The 19,839-nt window shown below is 42.3% G+C and overlaps 1 protein-coding gene across 1 annotated transcript in view; it reads left to right on the top strand.

The window, feature by feature from the left end:
* Window positions 1-19,839, top strand: part of LOC124606951 (phosphoacetylglucosamine mutase) — a 140,203-nt gene that overhangs the window by 108,157 nt on the left and 12,207 nt on the right. The window contains exons 7-8 of the mRNA XM_047139073.1: window positions 6,066-6,234; window positions 8,385-8,497. Of these exons, the coding sequence (XP_046995029.1) occupies window positions 6,066-6,234; window positions 8,385-8,497 (282 nt within the window). The remainder of the gene's footprint in view (window positions 1-6,065; window positions 6,235-8,384; window positions 8,498-19,839) is intronic.

The raw sequence follows: 19,839 nt of genomic DNA, 5'->3' as shown, positions 1-19,839 counted from the left end.
AGGTTGGTAATTATTTCTTGTTTTAGATGTTTACCTAGCTCTGTCAACTTCCCAGATAGTTCGTCAAATAATTCAGTGCATATAATTTTGCTCACCCCACTGAACTGTCGACTAATATCGTTCTTGAAATCGTTAAATGCCTGATTTTGCTGTGTAAACTGTTGTCCCGTATTATCCTGAATTTTTGTGAACTGCTGTGTCATACCCTGAAGTTGTTGTTACACTTTCCTGAAATTCCTGTTGTTTTGTGAACTACTGTGTTATTTGTTGCATGAGTTGTATCAAATTGTGTGTCTCACTAGTATTTACATTGTTTTTACGAACTGTTTCCTGTTCTTGTGTTTGCGATGTTGTGAGCGAGTAATGAAAGGACTTTTAGCTGTTGTGCCCTTCAGTTTCACTATTTGAAAAAATGTTTCCCGGTGAGAACTGTGAAATTGTCTCATTGAGCGTCATAAAAGTGACGTCATGATTAGTTATATTACTAGTGTCGTCATTTTTTGATAGTTGGACATCAGCCTCGTTGTTTTGGTTACCATTGGCCAGTTCATGAGCTGGTGCATTACCTCCAACCGTTGCCAAGCTCGGATTTCCGACATCTTGGGATATTGCATTTTGTAATGAATTTTCAACAATGGCCATTTCTCTTGACTCATTTGTGAATAGCTTTTAATGAAAATATGAATAATTTTTTTTTGTTTTCAAAAATTTTGTATGTATCGGTACTTTTAATTAAAGTAGATTTAGCTGCATATTCTAATGAACCTGATTATTATCTGACACATCCTTATAGAATTTGAATGACTTATCTTGCACTTTAATGATGACTTTATACAAATTTTCATCTTTTCTGTAGAAATGCACTTTCCGTAAAGATAAAAGATTATCTACTGCCAGAGAGACAGCGCCAAGTGTGGCCATATAAGCATACAGTGTTGCAGCTTCCTACCTCTACCTCTGAAACCAGCATTCCCGGCATGTCTCATTTTTAGGCTGAATTTAATTTTAATTTCCACTTTCAATGTTTTTTTTTTTTCTTATTCCCAATCTCATGGACTTGTAACAAATACAACTAAAGTGTCATTAGTTTCTTGTAAAAAAAAAAACACCCAGAGAGAGAGAGAGAGAGAGAGAGAGAGAGAGAGAGAGAGAGAGAGAGAGAGAGAGAGAGAGAGAGAGAGAGAATCATTTACCTCAAAAAAATTTTTTTATCTCAACAATTGAAAGGTCTGTTCATATTTTGTTCGGTGCTGTTCTTTAAATCGCCATCAAATAGTGGCATATGTGGGTGGGCAAATAATGGAAATGGAAAGCTGATTAATAATTGCTGGTTGGATAATTGGGAAAAATAAATTGATTGGGAAGAATAGTTGAAAGAAATTGGAAGGTCATTTATAAATCTGTACACATATCCTGGGTGAACTTTATCTGGTGCCAATGACCTCCAGTGTCAATACATTTAAGATCAGTATTCATAATCTGAGTTTTGTACTGCTTCACATTAATTTTGTTGTGCGTAATCCTGATTATAACAATGGTGATACAGGATCACTCCTCCGCTGCTCACGCAGATTCCTCTTGTCTGCTCTGAACATCCTGGTGCAGGATCTTGGCAGTGGGTGAAATGATGAACAGACAGGTGTGGTCATCGTGAATGTATGAATAAACTTTGCTTTCCTGATAACTTTTTATAATATGCGATTGAAATACACATTTTTAAGCAATAGTGGTATGACGGATCTAATTATACGCCCGCCCACCATCACTTATAGGAACCAACTGGTGAACGTACAGGAATTAATAAGTTTGAAGAGTGTATTTCTTCTTCCTTTTTTTAAGCAGATGTGTCAAAACATTATACTTGTCACAAAACAACTTGTTAATTTATCTTTGTCGTGGTCTATAAGTAATTCAGTTTTCATGTAGATTACATGTATAGAAAGGGAAAAAAATGATTTAACATAACAGCCATTATTATGTAAGCAACAGATATGTTTGTGAGAATGATATAATTACATGAGAATACTGTTGTGTCTGAAAATAATGAACTAAAACTAACTGTTGCTATGATTGCTGTTCACTTTGGATATGAAACCTCTTTGGAGTCACAGCTCTTTGTGCTTCCTTTACTAGGACTTTTGTTTCATCTTGGGACTAGGATTATAAACCCGGAGTTCTTCATTTGCCATCTGCAGTAATTTTTAAGTATACATTACCAGAGTATTTTTCCAGCGCATGTAAACTGACCGTCATCAACCTTCCTTCTCAGTAAACAGTGCTTATGACATCTAATAGGGGAATTCCCAGTACTGTATTAATGATAGTGTCATCTACATGTCCAGCCCCTGAGCTACAATTCTTCTTTTGAAGAATCCTTTAGTGGCTTGCATGAAATGTGGATCATTGTCACTCATTTCTTTGATCCACTTAAAAGGTTTGGACCAAAACTTTATTGGTGATATGAAGCAAGTGATACATGTAGTCAATCAGTTACAGATGGGTTTCTTTATGTTATTCCTTTTATGTGTTGAAGCTGTAAGTGTGCCCCATTTACTATTAACTTCCAGAGAATTGCACTGGTTGTTCCACCAAATCAGTTTTTAATGGCAAATCAGTTTGTAACTGCATCCATTTCAAGTCAAAGACTTGTTTCGGTGTGCATACTTGTACTTCTCCAACAGCAACATTGTGGGATCATCTGCAACTCCACCCTTCCACACACACACACACACACATATATATATATATATATATATATATATATATATATATATATATATATATATATATATATATATATAGGGAAACATTCCACGCAGGAAAAATATATTTAAAAACAAAGATGATGTATTCAAGCTTTCGCAACAAACTGTTGCCTCATCAGGAAAGAGGGAAGGAGAGGGAAAGACGAAAGGATGTGGGTTTTAAGGGAGAGGGTAAGGAGTCATTCCAATCCCGGGAGCGGAAAGACTTACCTTAGGGGGAAAAAAGGAAAGGTATACACTCACGCACACACACACATATCCATCCACACATATACAGACACAAGCAGACATATTTAAAGACAGAGTTTGGGCAGAGATGTCAGTCGAGGCGGAAGTGCAGAGACAAAGATGATGTTGAATGACAGGTGAGGTATGAGTGGCGGCAACTTGAAATTAGTGGAGATTGTGGCCTGGTGGGTAACGGGAGGAGAGGATATATTGAAGAGCAAGTTCCCATCTCCGGAGTTCGGATAGGTTGGTGTTGGTGGGAAGTATCCAGATAACCCGGACAGTGTAACACTGTGCCAAGATGTGCTGGCCATGCACCAAGGCATGTTTAGCCACAGGGTGATCCTCATTACCAACAAACACTGTCTGCCTGTGTCCATTCATGCGAATGGACAGTTTGTTACTGGTCATTCCCACATAGAATGCATCACAGTGTAGGCAGGTCAGTTGGTAAATCACGTGGGTGCTTTCACATGTGGCTCTGCCTTTGATCGTGTACACCTTCCGGGTTACAGGACTGGAGTAGGTGGTGGTGGGAGGGTACATGGGACAGGTTTTACACCGGGGGCGGTTACAAGGATAGGAGCCAGAGGGTAGGGAAGGTGGTTTGGGATTTCATAGGGATGCACTAACAGGTTACGAAGGTTAGGTGGACGGCGGAAAGACACTCTTGGTGGAGTGGGGAGGATTTCATGAAGGATGGATCTCATGTCAGGGCAGGATTTGAGGAAGTCGTATCCCTGCTGGAGAGGCACATTCAGAGTCTGGTCCAGTCCCGGAAAGTATCCTGTCACAAGTGGGGCACTTTTGTGGTTCTTCTGTGGGGGATTCTGGGTTTGAGGGGATGAGGAAGTGGCTCTGGTTATTTGCTTCTGTACCAGGTCGGGAGGGTAGTTGCGGGATGCGAAAGCTGTTTTCAGGTTGTTGGTGTAGTGGTTCAGGGATTCCGGACTGGAGCAGATTCGTTTGCCACGAAGACCTAGGCTGTAGGGAAGGGACCGTTTGATGTGGAATGGGTGGCAGCTGTCATAATGGAAGTACTGTTGCTTGTTGGTGGGTTTGATGTGGACGGACGTGTGAAGCTGGCCATTGGACAGGTGGAGGTCAACGTCAAGGAAAGTGGCATGGGATTTGGAGTAGGACCAGGTGAATCTGATGGAACCAAAGGAGTTGAGGTTGGAGAGGAAATTCTGGAGTTCTTCTTCACTGTGAGTCCAGATCATGAAGATGTCATCAATAAATCTGTACCAAACTTTGGGTTGGCAGGCCTGGGTAACCAAGAAGGCTTCCTCTAAGCGACCCATGAATAGGTTGGCGTATGAGGGGGCCATCCTGGTACCCATGGCTGTTCCCTTTAATTGTTGGTATGTCTGGCCTTCAAAAGTGAAGAAGTTGTGGGTCAGGATGAAGCTGGCTAAGGTAATGAGGAAAGAGGTTTTAGGTAGGGTGGCAGGTGATCGGCGTGAAAGGAAATGCTCCATCGCAGCGAGGCCCTGGACGTGCGGAATATTTGTGTATAAGGAAGTGGCATCAATGGTTACAAGGATGGTTTCCGGGGGTAACACATTGGGTAAGGATTCCAGGCGTTTGAGAAAGTGGTTGGTGTCTTTGATGAAGGATGGGAGACTGCATGTAATGAGTTGAAGGTGTTGATCTACGTAGGCAGAGATACGTTCTGTGGGGGCTTGGTAACCAGCTACAATGGGGTGGCCGGGATGATTGGGTTTGTGGATTTTAGGAAGAAGGTAGAAGGTAGGGGTGTGGGGTGTCGGTGGGGTCAGGAGGTTGATGGAGTCAGGTGAAAGGTTTTGCAGGGGGCCTAAGGTTCTGAGGATTCCTTGAAGCTCCGCCTGGACATCGGGAATGGGGTTACCTTGGCAAACTTTGTATGTGGTGTTGTCTGAAAGCTGACGCAGTCCCTCAGCCACATACTCACGACGATCAAGTACCACGGTCGTGGAACCCTTGTCCGCCGGAAGAATGACGATGGATCGGTCAGCCTTCAGATCACGGATAGCCTGGGCTTCAGCAGTGGTGATGTTGGGTGTAGGATTAAGGTTTTTTAAGAAGGATTGAGATGCAAGGCTGGAAGTCAGAAATTCCTGGAAGGTTTGGAGGGGGTGATTTTGAGGAAGAGGAGGTGGGTCCCGCTGCGACGGAGGACGGAACTGTTCCAGGCAGGGTGCAATTTGGACGGTGTCTTGAGGAGTTGGATCCAGGATCCTAATCCTACTCCTAATCTGGATACTTCCCACCAACACCAACCTATCCGAACTCCGGAGATGGGAACTTGCTCTTCAATATATCCTCTCCTCCCGTTACCCACCAGGCCACGATCTCCGCTAATTTCAAGTTGCCGCCACTCATACCTCACCTGTCATTCAACATCATCTTTGCCTCTGCACTTCCGCCTCGACTGACGTCTCTGCCCAAACTCTTTGTCTTTAAATATGTCTGCTTGTGTCTGTATATGTGTGGATGGATATGTGTGTGTGTGCGTGAGTGTATACCCGTCCTTTTTTCCCCCTAAGGTAAGTCTTTCCGCTCCCGGGATTGGAATGACTCCTTACCCTCTCCCTTAAAACCCACATCCTTTCGTCTTTCCCTCTCCTTCCCTCTTTCCTGATGAAGCAACAGTTTGTTGCGAAAGCTTGAATTTTGTGTGTATGTATGCGTCTGTTTGTGTTTCTATCGACCTGCCAGTGCTTTTGTATATATATATATGTATCTCCTATCCTAACTTTTCCTGTGGCCAGGAAGTAATAATTTTGCATCATATTATCATTATCATTTGTCCTTTTCCTCCTTTTTTATATGCTGCAGTCATGCTTTATTTAATTTGTTATAACCAGCATGAACTAAATAAATCTGAATATAGTTGATATGTTTGATTGAGCTCTCATCTGCGTAGTCTTTAAAATTGTTTAAATTATTTAAAAGCACAGTGAGGTGACACTGTGCAACAAGAAAATGTATATATAGGCTTGTAATGATATGTGATGTGCATGTTTTCATGACTGTGTTCCATAGTAGGTTATAAACAAGTGTGATTACTTACATTTCTTTCACCAGTGTGGAGCAGATTTTGTGAAGGTAGAGCAGCAACAACCAGAAGGTGTCCCAGAAGTCAAATTGGCTCGATGTGTTGCAGTAGATGGGGATGCGGATCGAATTGTCTATTTCTTTACTGATGACAATAATAAATTTCACCTGCTTGATGGTGACAGAATAGCAACATTGGGTAAGAATAAGGTCTGTTTAAATTCAGTGTTAAAAACTTATGTGATGTTCCTAACAAAGAGTTAAGTGGATAGTAAAACCACCATAATTAAAACACAACATGTTATAAAAAAATTGACATCTTGTAACAGCGTTCAAGTCCAACGTTGGAAGCAGGATCATCAGTGAAGTACAACACTTCACAGTAAAAGCATGTTTATTACAAACATCAGTGTATGCCAGAACAGAACTGAACTCCTGGCTAGAGAGTGCTGCTATTTATACAAACATCAAATATTCCAGAGTAGGCTATATCTTGACTTAATTTCCTGTGGGATTAAGGTGCTCCTGTGAATTAACAGTATGCCTTTCCTGTCTCAAAAGACACTGAATGACTCTAATTTCCTTTGAAGATAAATCTGGTAGCATTTCACAGGTTACTGCGGTGAACTGATAAAGAGCTCATTTCACTGACTATTGTTTAGGTGGATGTACACGTACGGAAGCAATGTTTCATAAACTGTAGCAATGTTATTTAGAAAACAACCACCTTTATCCGTTTATCATAGCTGGAACATGAGAGCCAAATTACTCGGTGGAACTTATGATCTTCAGAAAGAATTATGGACATTTAATGAACACGAAACTTGTCTGTCACTTACTACTCCGTATAAAACTGTTCATCAAACATAATCAGAACTGACTAGTAATTTTGGGATTGTTGTTCACATATTTTCTTAACTTTTTTGTGCATTTCTTGTGCTAGTTGATCAGTGTCCCTTTGTAGTCACTTTTATTGTGATATAACCACTACATAAAAAACATATCGTTTACATCAAATGCTCAAACTAGTGACCACTGGCATTCGTAAACATTCTCATTCTATGGATGATGTATGCCCTACATAGTCACCATTCGCATTACTGCATTTCACTTCTTGCTGGGGAAAATAGCACTGTGGCTGCCCAGCTGTGTCTCTCAGAGCTTGGTGAATTTTTTTCTCTCTGTCTGTTGTCTCCCCTCATCCTGCCTTCCACTGCAATAGATTCACAGTGCATACTTCACAGCAACAGGATTTATCACAAAGGGACAGTGATCTTCCCTGTGACTGCTATTATGTAGTGATCCAGACAACTTATTAATGCACACTATATACTGTATGTTCTCTTTCCTGTGCAGTACGGAAACAGACGCTACTTTCCAAATTACCATTTTATGCCAATGTATGGGTGAACCACTTTTATTCAACAGAACATTAACATATCTTTTCGTAGGACAAGACCTGCCTCCATTATATCCATCGTATTATGTCTTGGCACCACCACCACCACCACCACCACCACCGCCACCACTACCACTACCACCACCACCCACTTGACGTACACAGCTATATAAAAGCATCCTCCAGACAGTGTACAAACCAGGAACTAATTCCGATACACTGCTTGGCGAGAATTGATTTTTGTTTCTATTATTTCTAGTCCTCTCTAGCTGTGATATGGGGATGGTAGTAGAACATTGTTGTTTTCTTACAGCATAAGCTCTTTGGGGTCAGTGTCTTAGTCTTATCCAGGGTTCCCTGCCATTTACAAGATGCTTGCTTTACAATGTGTACTTTTTCACATGTTTATATTGCAGTATTGTAGAAAGACAACATGGGAAACATAACTGTAATAGTAAAGTCATTATCTGACTTAATGCAGTAATACAAAATTTTAACGTATCTAATGGAAGTGTTTTACTAGTGAAAGAGTCAGAGTCAGTCTTTGATGTGGTTGAGAATTTCTTACATAGAAATGGCACATTCCAATTTTGTCACTGCTATTGCCTTGAATTAGAAAATTTTGTGTCCTGTTGTTAGTCATGACAGAAAAAAATGAACAAAGAGCAGCTTTACGGGCTATTAAGAAAGATTATTCATGATGTCTGTGATGCCTGCAGATCATGTTTTCTTTTACAGAAAATAATTTTGAGAACTATGTAGTAATAATTGGTGCATGTGCTGATTACATTCCTCTGATTTTTTGTTTTCTAGGCAGAAAAACAGAATAACTTTCTTTTGACACTTTGTTGTTATTGTATAATAACTATTCAGTGAATAATTTATATCAGCTGTACTTTGAATATTATATTTAAAGAACTACTAATTTAAGTTCTTTGGTTTCTTTCTAGTGGCTGGTTACTTAATGGATCTTGTTCGAGAAAGTGGTTTAAGCTTGCGATTAGGACTTGTGCAGACTGCTTATGCTAATGGAAATTCAACAAAATACATATCACAGACTCTGGTAATTTGTTTATTGTGTTTGGCTAAAGTCTGCTGTAATTCTGTAAAACAAATAACTTTGTGAAATACTTTAATTATTCTGTTCTTTAGAATTAAGGAACAAAAAGAAAACCCAAGAACAGTGTTTCAAAATTTTTGGAAGAAAGCAAATTGACACATGCCATAATGAAAATGACTTGCAACTCTTGTCTCACCATAAACCTCAGTATACCAGTCACAGCAGCAGTTGTATATGGTGTTCTGATTAGACTAACAGGCCTCCCACTTCAGAGTTACTTGAAATTAATATTGATTTATGTAAACTTTTGGAATGTGTAAGTTTGATGTTTATAAGAAAAGGAAGATTTGATTTCGAAATTTGTTGATTTCACAGAGAGACAGATTGGCTCGCTTGTATTTATCTCTGAGTTACAAATCTTAAAGTTTAATAAACAAACATTCAAAGTTAAGGGGGTTAATACATACAAGGTCTGTTCACAAAATTCTGGAACTTCGTCCACAAAATTTTTCTACGGTTATCCTTTACTTACTGTGCATAGTCCCCTTCCAGAAACACTCCTGCACAATTGATACATCACTCCCAATGCCATTTCCACTTCAAGGTGCAGTTTTATTGTGCCTCATGCTGGATTGTGCGAAGCACCATCTGCAAATTTTCTTTTATCTCATCTGTCATTGCAGATCTTCATCCTTTCAATGGGGTTTTCAACTTTGAAAATAAAAAAAAAAAGTTCGCAGAGGCAAGTTCTGGAGAATACAGAGGATGAGGCAGCAAACAGATTTCATTTTTTGTGCAGTTGTCATGTACCAACAGGGATGATCATGCAGGTGCATTATCGTGATGCAAGAGCCATCTCACCACATGTCAGGCTGTTTCTTTCTCACATTTTGTCGTAGGTATCGCAACACGTCCTGATAGTACCATCAATTAACGGTTTGTCCCTGTGGTACATGGATTCATGATGAAACAATCCTTCAAAGTCAAAGAAAACTATCAGCATAGCTTTGACATTTGACCTTACCTGACGAGTTTATTTTGGTTGTGGAGAACCTTTCCTGACCCATTGTGAAGATTGAGCCTTGGTCTCAACATCATAACCGTAGACCCATGTCTCATCACCAGTTAGACTGCTCTTAAGGAACATCTCGTAATCATTAGTGTGATCCAAAAGATCTTCACAGACTGTGAGGTGGAGGTCTTTCTGATCTTGACTCATGAGCCATGGGATGAACTTGGCGGCAACACGATGCATTCCAAGATACTGTGTCAGGATTTCATGACATGATGCAACTGACATGTTACATTCTTCTGCAATCTCTCAGACAGTGGTCTTCAATTTGCACACAGAATTTAATAAAAGTTCCTGACATGAACTATGTGAACCGTTCTTAACATAGAGTACACAGCTTAAGCATTCATCACCGAAGGCTTCCTGCATCATTTGGCGTGTCTCTGTATCGGCTTTCTTCTGTTTCACGCAAAATTTAATGCAGCTGCATTGCTCCCCTAACTTTGCCATCTCAAAATTCACAAACTGTGCAACACAATGTTCTACTCAACACAGCACTGAACAATAACTAACAATCTGTCAGGAGCGCGCCCGTCAGCGTCCTCCGCCGTGGACGCAGACAGAATGCTTACACCGAAAACTGAACGCGGCCGCCGAGGCACCATGTGCATGCCGCTGGTCCACCGCAGCCACCCGAGGTCTAGTGGAGTGGGGTGACCGGGCTTATAAATAGCCCGCTCTCTGCAAATTTTGACACATTGCCAGAAGATGGGTAGTATGACACTTCCCGAAATGTCGTGAAATATCAATGCTACCACCCTGCTGGAGTCCCGAGAAACCTTCATCAATAACTAACAGACTTACAACAATGAAACTTCTGACAGTTTAAACACTGGCATTTGCAGGGATGCCAACTGCATTTCGCTTCACACACCATGGGTGCAAAATTACAAATGTCCCGGAATTTTTTGAACAGACCTCATAAATGATCTCATTTAAACACTGTACACACTACTGAAGCATTACAATGTACCTTGTAACACATTAACTGAACTTCATCATCCTTATAAATTGCAAGTCACATAGTGATCTGTCATTTCATAATGAAAGATTGCAAGGAACATCACCATGTAAAACATAAAATACCACAAATATAAAACATACATCCTGTTGTGCTGATGTCTTAGTGCATTTGTTCACTTAACACTACATTAGTGACTGAGCCAGTATGATATTTGCACAGTTAAGTCTATATACAGTTAATAAATGAAAAGCACCAGTTTGCTTTTGTTCTACAACATTACTTTTATTGTTAACTGGTTTTCGGTGTACAAGACCATCTTCAGACATTAATTTCCCTTTCATGCTGCATGTATATCCTCTTGCTATTCTTTTTCCCCTCCCTTTGGGAATGTTCCACACTGTCCGTTGCTAACATAAGAATGATCTCACCACTGTTTCTCATTCCTATTTCCTTTCCTTCTGTACCTTCTTCTATCCTTCCTCTGCTTCGACGTTTGAGGTTCCTCTTTTTCTTATTCCTCCCTGTGCATTCATGAAGGCCAGCCCACAAGTCTGACATGTAACAAGTGACTGGGTAACGTATAATTCCCTGCACGGGTCAACAGGTAGGGTTTGCACATACACCCTAGTACAGGCCAGGGCAAGGGAGGGTTGATTGCCTGAGCTGCCACCTTCCCATATTGCCAACTGGTCCCTTTGTCAGGTGTTCAGGAGGTGTGACCTGAGGTGTGAACGGTCACCTAAGGCGGGTGCGCCCCCTTGTGAAGGGGGCCGCCAGTTGGAAGGAGCCTGCTGTCGGAGACACTGGCAATCACGGGGGATTTTCTCACAATGAGCCAATCATCTTCACAAACAATGTCTATGAAACGTAAATGGAATGAGGCTAGTGATTCAAAGACCCTTCCAGCTGCACTATGGTTCCTCGTGGTTTCACGTACTGAAGACTGTCAATCCTCTACAACGGTAAATCCGTTTATTATCAGAAAGGTGTTGATGCAATTGCCGCCCCTGTGAAATCCTGCTCTTGTTTACAGAATGGCTCATTGCTTTTGGAGACCGCTTCTGATTCTCAAGCACAACAACTGCTTGCTGCTTCGCTACTCCACGGCTATCCTGTTTGTGTCGAGGCCCATAGAACTCTGAATTCTTCCCATGGTGTTATTTACACTAGGCTGCTCAATGGACTGACTGAGGCCAAAACCAAATCATACCTCTCTGATCAGGGTGTCATTGCCGTCCATTGGGTGATGAAAAAGCTGGATTCCTCCTTAGTGTCCAACCCGCACTCTTTTCCTCACCTTTGGTAAAGTGGTGCTCTGTCCAAGATGAAAGCAGACCATGAAATTATCACAGAGCGACCATACATTCTGACCTCGATGTACTGCTACGAGTGTAATTGTTTAAACCACACTTTAATGTCTTTTCGATACCTGGCCAAATGTGTAACCTGTGGTAGGGATGTGCACGAGGGCGATTGTCCACCTCCTTCTCCCCGCTGTATCAACTACAGCAGCGGCCATGCTGCCTCCTCTCGAGGTTTTCCCCTGTATCTTAATGAGTGGCCTGTCCAGGAAATCCAGGTAAAAGAAAACGTTCCTTACCTGGTCACTCGCAAGTTATCGGCTAGTCGCAAACTCTGTGTTCTACTGTCTGGCACTTATAGTACTGTTCTTGCTACATCTCACTCCATGAAGGACATGGCCATGCAGACATGCGACCTCAAATTCAGTTCTGAGGTTGTGAAATTACCCAGTGTCAAGGTAGCCTCGCTGTCGCCTTGTCTAGCTGTGCAACAAGCCATCAAACTCTTGCCTCGAGGGGTGAAGTCACCAGCTACACAACCTGCAGGCCACAAAGGACGGGAGTAGTATTCCTGTGAAGACTTCCTACATCCCTCGAGCCAACGAACACTTGAGTCTTCCTCTGCTAACCAGAAAGGCTTGAAGATGTCCAACAAAGGCAAACAGTCTTCTCCTTCGCCAACTCGAAGAATCTCTTCGACAATGTCGCCATGCGATACCTTCATCCAACTGGCCTCCGTGTCACCGGTGCGGACCACCAATCATTTTTCTGCATTGGACTCAGCTACCGACTGACTGACATCACAAGAAAGCTGATGCTTCTTGGGCCTCATGGAGCAGGATCTTTCTGCCTTTGTAAACTGTAGCAGCGAGTCTTCGCAGGCTGACACTCGGCAGTCGCCGAGGTGACACACCTTCATTTTTTCTTCATCATGACCCTCTTCCAGTGGAATGTTCATGGCCTTCGGTCCAACAAAGAGGATTTATGGCTGCTTTTAGAATTGCAGTGTCCCCTTGGACTCTGACTTCAGGAAACAAAATTGTGTCCTCACAACTGCTTTGAGCTTTCACATTTCTTCCTTGTCCATTTAGACCTTCCCAGTGAGGTCAGCATACCATCTCATCGGGAAGCCATGCTGCTCATACAGGATGACGTTCATAGTCAACGCATCTCCCTGACTACCAGTCTTCAAGCTGTTGCAGTTCACATTTTCCTTCCTCACCTGAAGTTTTTGCTTTGTACCGTTTATATCCCTCTGTCATTCGATGTCACCAGGGCAGACTTTCTCCAGCTTATTGGGCAGATCCTCACCCATTTCTGCTGCTCAGTGACTTCAGTGCGCACCACCTTCTTTGGGGTTCTTCCAGAACCAGTCACAGAGGTGCCCTCTTGGCCGACCTTCATTGACTTAACCTCTTCTGCCTTAACACAGGAGCACCTACATTCCTTTCTGACTCCTCATACACTTATTCCCATTTGTACCCATCCTTCTGCACTGCTCAGCTTGCCCATTGTCTTGAGTAGTCTGTTCTTTTTGACACATACTCTAGCGATCATTTCCCATGTGCTATCCGTTTGCTGACTCCTATCCCTCCTGCATGCACACCCAAATGGCAGCTTACAAAAGCTGACTGGTGGCTTTATTCGTCCATGGCGACCCTTGAATAACAATATTTCCCCAGTTGTGATGACCAGGTGCAATATCTTAACAAAAGTTATCCTTACCGCTGCAGAATGTTCCATTCCTCGCACTTCCTCTTTACCATGCTGTGTTCCAGTCCCATGGTGGCTGAGGCATGCCGTGATGTAATTCGTGTGTGGAGATGTGCTTTCCACATTTTTAACTGTCATACTACGATGACAAACTGTATTCATTATAAACAGATGCATGCACAGTGTTGTCACGTACTTCGTGATAGCAAAAAAGCTAGTTGGATTTCATTCGCTAGTTCTTTTAACAGTCTACCCCTCCTCTGACGTGTGGGACAACCTCCAACGGCTCGCTGGAACCAAGATCCATTTCTGGCTTGACAGTAGCAGACGATGTCATCATGGACACTATTACTATCTCCAACACCTTTGGCCACCATTTTGCGGAAATTTCGAGCTCTTCCCACTGTCACCCTGCCTTCCTCCTTAGAAACGAGCAGAGGAGGCTCGGGCAAACCCTTCTCTTCTCAGAGACGTGTGTGCTACAATGCTTCCTTTACTATGACGGAGCTGGATCACGCTCTTTGTTCATCTTGATCCTCCGCCCCAGAGCCAGATGCTGTTAACACTGAGATATTGCAGTACCTTTCTCTTGCTGGTAAGTATTTTCTGCTTAATACATACAACCACCTCTGTGCAGAGGGCATGTTTCCCAGATGCTGGCGTGAAGCCACTGTCATATCCATACTCAAGCCCGGTAAGGACAAACACCTTCCTTCTAGCTGCCGTCCCATCTCTTTCACCAGCTGTGTTTGCAAGGTTATGGAACGTATGATTCATCCATGGCTGATATGATGGCTCAAGTCTTGCAGTTTTCTAATCACTGCACAGTGTGGATTTCGAGTGTGCCATCCAGCAGTTGAGCATCTTGTCACTTTGTCCACCCATGTCACGAATGGTTTTCTGCAGAAATCTCAGACTGTGGCCACGTTTTTCGATTTGGAGAAGGCCTACAACACCTGCTAGAGAACTGATACCCTCTATACTCTTTAAACGTGGGGCTTCCATGACTGCCTGCCCAGTTTACTTGAAGACTTTTTAAAAGACTTGAGTTTTCAAGGTGCATGTGAGTTCTGCCTCGACGGACACCTTTATCCAGGAAAATGCTGTGCCTCCGGGTTCCGTTCAGAGTGCCACCCTCTTTGCTATCGCCATTAACCTTGTAATGGTCTGCCTTCTGCTGGGCATCTCCGGCTCCCTTTTTGTTGCCATCTATTGCAGTTCTCCATGGACCTGTCTCATTGACTGGCATCTTCAGCAATGTCTCAATTACCTTTACTCATGGATCATCGACAATTGCTTTCATTTTTTCACTGACAAAACCATTTGTATGATTCTTGGCAGCGCAGTTGTTTTCTCCTAACATCTTTACATCTTGGATCTGTCGCCCTTCCATTCATTGAAACTGTGAAATTCTTGGAGCTCATGCTCAATAGGAAACACTCTTGGTCCTCCCTTGTGTCTTACCTGGCAGCCCACTGTACACGGTTCCTCGATGTCCTACGTGTCCTCAATGGTGCTTCCTAGGGTGCAAGTTGAACCACCCTCCTCTGTTTGTACCAGTCCCTTGTTTACTCAAAACCGGACTATGGGTGCGTTTTATATGCGTCTGCACATCTATCCCTCTTATGCCATCTCAATACTATCCACCATTGTGGCATTCGTTTGGCCATGCCGCTTTTTACGCTAGTGCAGTTGAGAGACCGTATGCTGAAGCTGCTGAACTATCAGTCCTACCGATGTGACTTTCTCCTCTGCAGGTATGCATGCCGTTTGTCTGCCAAGCATGTCCACCCATCCTATACCTCCTTCTTCAGTGACTCCTCTGATCGCCAGTATGGGGTGCATCCCTCTTCTCTGTTACTTCCTGGGGTCTGCTTTTGGCTCTTGCTCTGGCGGCTTAACTTCACAATACCTGCTACTTTCCTGGTGGTGTGAACCCTTTACCACCTTGGTTTCATGCAGCGGCCTGTGTTCACCTTGGCCTTCATTCACTTCCTAAGGACAGTACTCCAGCCTCGCTCTATCACCTTCAATTTCACGACCTTCGCATGGAACTTTGTGATAGTACCTTTGTGTACACTGATGGCTCTTGAACTGACCATGGTGTCAGATGTGCCTTCATCATTGGCACCAGTGTTTTTTGGTGTTGGCTTCCGGCACACTGCTCAGTATTTACAGCAAAGCTCTTCGCCCTATATCAGGCCACGGAGTACATCTGTTGACATAGGCTTTTCAATTGTGTCCCCTGCTCAGACTCACTCAGCGCCATTCAGAGTCTCTCTGCACTGTACACCACCCATCCCTTAGTGCAAGAGGTCCAGGAAAACTGTCTTTTGCTCACTCTTGCTGCCAGAGAACGAGGGTGCTGACAGTGCTGCCAAGACTGCAGTCCTCATACCTCATCCCACTAGTTCGTATATTCCCTCCAATGATCTCTGTGTTGCCATCTGTCAGGAGGGGTGTGACTTTGGCATTGCCTTTGGTCCTCCCTTCATGGGAATAAGCTCCAGATTATTAAGCCTCTCCCAGCGGCTCGGACGACCTTCACTTGGCCCTCCTGATGGGAGGAGTTCATTTTAACTAGGTTGCATATTGGACACTGCCTTTTTAGCCATCGCCATTTGTTAAGTGGTGCTCCCCCACCACTTTGTGCACATTGTGCCCAGGTTTTAACTGTCCGCCATTTCCTGAGGAATGCCCATTTTTTAACTGTTTGCGTTCCCACTTGGGTTTGCTGTCGGATTTATCGGCCGTTTTAGCGAACAATGTGGGCTGTCAACCACGTTTTACTTTTTATCCATCGTAGCAATATGGTGAAGGCCATTTAATTTTTAATTCTGGACTTCCATTTCTCTATGGCGTATTTTGTAGACCTTTCTCCATGTCCCTGTTTTTAGCTGTGTTCTCTTACATCGATTGAGACTGACAATACAAATTCTTTCTTCATTTCAATCTCATGAAATTACTTTCACCAGAATTAGGTAACATTTTTAAAATTACAGATTTACAATAAATTACATTTTTAAAATATACAGTGTCTTTTTTTAAATGTAAATTCATGATAAAAATATAAATTCATGATAAAAATATAGTTCAGATTATTTATCTACACAACAAAGACTGACAGGGGGCTTATGCGAGAAGGAATGATGGTCGCATGGGCTAATATATCAACAAAAATAACCAATTATCGCAAATATAATGTAATTGAATGGATAAAAGATCTACTCAAAAAGTGGCAGTAGGAAAATACACCTATAAAGATGTAAACATTTGCAAGCTTTCAGAGACTGTGGCTCCTTCTTCTGGCAGAAGGATTGAAGAAGAAGGAAGAAGGGTGAAGGGAAAGGACTTGTGAGATGTAGGAAATGAGGCAAGTTCAGAAAAGTTGTCCAGAACTACAGGTCAGGTAATACTTACTAGACTGGCTGAGAAGGAAATACTGGTTGTTAGGGACTGCATCAGACGAGATTTGAAAACTGAGAACTTAAAAAGGTGGAAAATAGGGTATTACGCAATTTAGAGATTACTGAAAAAAATATTGTGCACAAGTTAATAAAAGCTAAGTACATTGTATGTGGTATAGGTGGTGCAGGGGACATAAGACAGCTCAGAAAATAAAATACATGGAAAACTAAAAGGAGTAAATAAAGGAAGTCACTGAGAAGAAGTGCTGAGACCAGACAGGTTAACATAAATTAAGGCCAGGTGGGTGGGGGAGGACATATGCCAGCACATGCCAGTTCCCACCTGCGGAATTCTGAGAAACTGGTGTCGAGGGGAAGAATCCCTGTGACAAGTGTTGTGCAACAGGCACCTTTGTCATGACTGTCATGTTGTAGAGCATGCTGTGTCACAGGATACTGTCTGTTGCCAGTATATACCCTCTGTCTAAACCCATTCATCCCAACTGGTAACTTGGTGGTAGTCATGCCAGTGTAAAAAGTGACGAAACAGAGTTTACGTAGCAGGTGATACAGTGCACGTGCCATTTCACAGTTGGCTCCCCCTTTGGTAGTATATGTTTTACCATTTACTTGACAGAAGCAGCCTAGGGTCTGACAAGGATATTTTGGAGATTGGGAGGGCAACAAAAAGCTATTCTAGGAGTGGGCAAAGTGTTGGATGGAATGGACTTCATTTCAGTGCATGTTTTTAGGAAGTCATAGCTTTCATGAAGTACCTTTTTTTAAAGAGGATCATGAGTACCAGGATTGGGCATGATGACCTGCGATATCTCCTATTGAACTAGGCTGTTGAGGTAATTATGTGCAGTGAAGGATGAGGTGAGAATGATAATGCAGTGCTGTAAAGTGTCTGCATCTGCAAGGCCACCATGTCCAATCCTGGTACACTTTTGATCCCTCCAAAAAAAACTAGTTTGGAGTACAACCCTTGTCAATAAATATTTTTCTGGTCTTAAATGTATTAATTAGCTATTTCGACAAGGCAGTGACTTCCTAAAATCCTGACCTGAAATGATATCCATTGTGTCTGTAATTTTGTTCACCACACCTGGACTCAGACCCTATGCTCCTTCTACACCCATTTTCGTACCCTGTGGCTTCTACTCCTGTGACTGTCCCCACTGTAAGACTTGTTGCAGAGAATGCTCTACAACATAACAGTTAAGACTTTGGTGCCTCTTTCAACACAGGTATCATGTGGATTCTTCCCCTAGACACCAGTTTTTCTCAGCACTCTGCAAGTGGGAACTGGCATTACATTATGCCCTTGATTGTCACCACCCACGTGGCCTGGCCTTAATTTATGTTAACTTGTTTGGTCTCAGCGTTTCTTCTCTGTAACTATTCCTTTACTTACTCTCTTTTAGTTTTCTACATGTTTTATTTTCTGGCCTGTCTATCCCCCCCTCTACCACATACAATGCACTTAGCTTTCCACTCTTATTAATTTGTGGACTATGTTTTTTTTTTTTTTTTTCAGTGATCTCTATATTGCATATTGTTCCATTTTCTACCTACAAGCTCCCAGGTTTTCAAATCTCGTCTGATGCAGTTACAAACAATGTCTTTCTTTCTGATCCAGTCCGATAAGTCGCACCTGATCTGGGGTTCTGGGCAACTTTTCTGAACTCTTCCCATATCCTAAACTTCACAAATCCTTCTCCTTCAACCCTTTTTCCAGAAGAACGGGCCACTGCCTCTAAAAGCTTGCAAATTTACTTACCTTTATATGTGTGTTCTCCTAGTGCCACTTGATGAGTAGATTTTTTATCTATCCATTTACTAAATATTCTCAAAAATTGAATATATTCATTGATACATTATGGTATATGTCCCATTTTATCTTATTTCTCTCAACTTTACCTCACCCCCCTTTAGGATCCATTGTTGAGCATATTTTAGTCTCAAATGGAAAGGTCATAATAACAGTTGGGTACCTAAGCTTCATTGTGTATTTAACCAAGTTTTGTTTCGCCAGTCCTTTACTTCCAGGGGTCTTTAAACTGTGTCCAAACAACTCGACAGTTCCTGTGTGGCAATAAGGCCATAGACAATCCTACTCATGGCCTGCCAGGATACTGAAAGAATTGGTGTGATGTGGGGACAGTGGTATTGCACAGCAGAGCTGTGTTTGCAGTTAGTGTCTGCTCAGACCTAAGTGCTTCTCAAGCAAAGAGCCTAGGACCAACGCAACCAGTTTACTTGCTGATAATGTGCCATCGGACACCTCAAGTAAACCATCTGTGTGTCACCCATTATATATATATTTTATATATTTAGTCGAGAGGGTAACAGACTTTTGAGTCACCTTGCTGTCTGTAATGCAGATGGGTTGCTGAGCAGCCTACTCGTTTTTGTTCCTTATCAAGCAATCCGTAAAAATTCTCATTGTGATGTAATTAAGGCCTCTCCCCTTTTCCACAATGCCCTTCCCTCCCTCTTGTTTCCTAATAACCCTCTCTTCTTGGTAGATTCACTTCCTGCAGTATTTACTTACACAAAACAAAGGAAGAACACATGAAAAGTTGTTTTGCACCATGTGCTGTGATTGTCATTAATTTCTTAATTTATGGTGGGCTGTGTATGAACTGTGTTTCAATAACTGAAGCTATCTTGACTTGTCTCACAATGGTTCCTGCAATAAAGCCATAACCTATTCCTTCACCCAATCTTTCCTCACTGAGTTTGTGTTCTTTGTTCAGGTGTTGTCAACTTGTTCTTAAACTCTAGCAATCCTTGTTTCTCACCTTTCATGTCCATCGTAACATGGCTCAGAATCGGCGTGCATTTTGCCGTAATCTTTGCAGTGTTATACCTCTTATACAGGG

The sequence above is a fragment of the Schistocerca americana genome, chromosome 3 (genome assembly GCF_021461395.2).
Source record: "Schistocerca americana isolate TAMUIC-IGC-003095 chromosome 3, iqSchAmer2.1, whole genome shotgun sequence".
NCBI classification, from domain to species: Eukaryota; Metazoa; Arthropoda; class Insecta; order Orthoptera; family Acrididae; genus Schistocerca; species Schistocerca americana.
The sequence above is the reverse complement of the archived record's forward strand: the minus strand, read 5'-3'. Positions and strand labels throughout refer to the sequence as shown.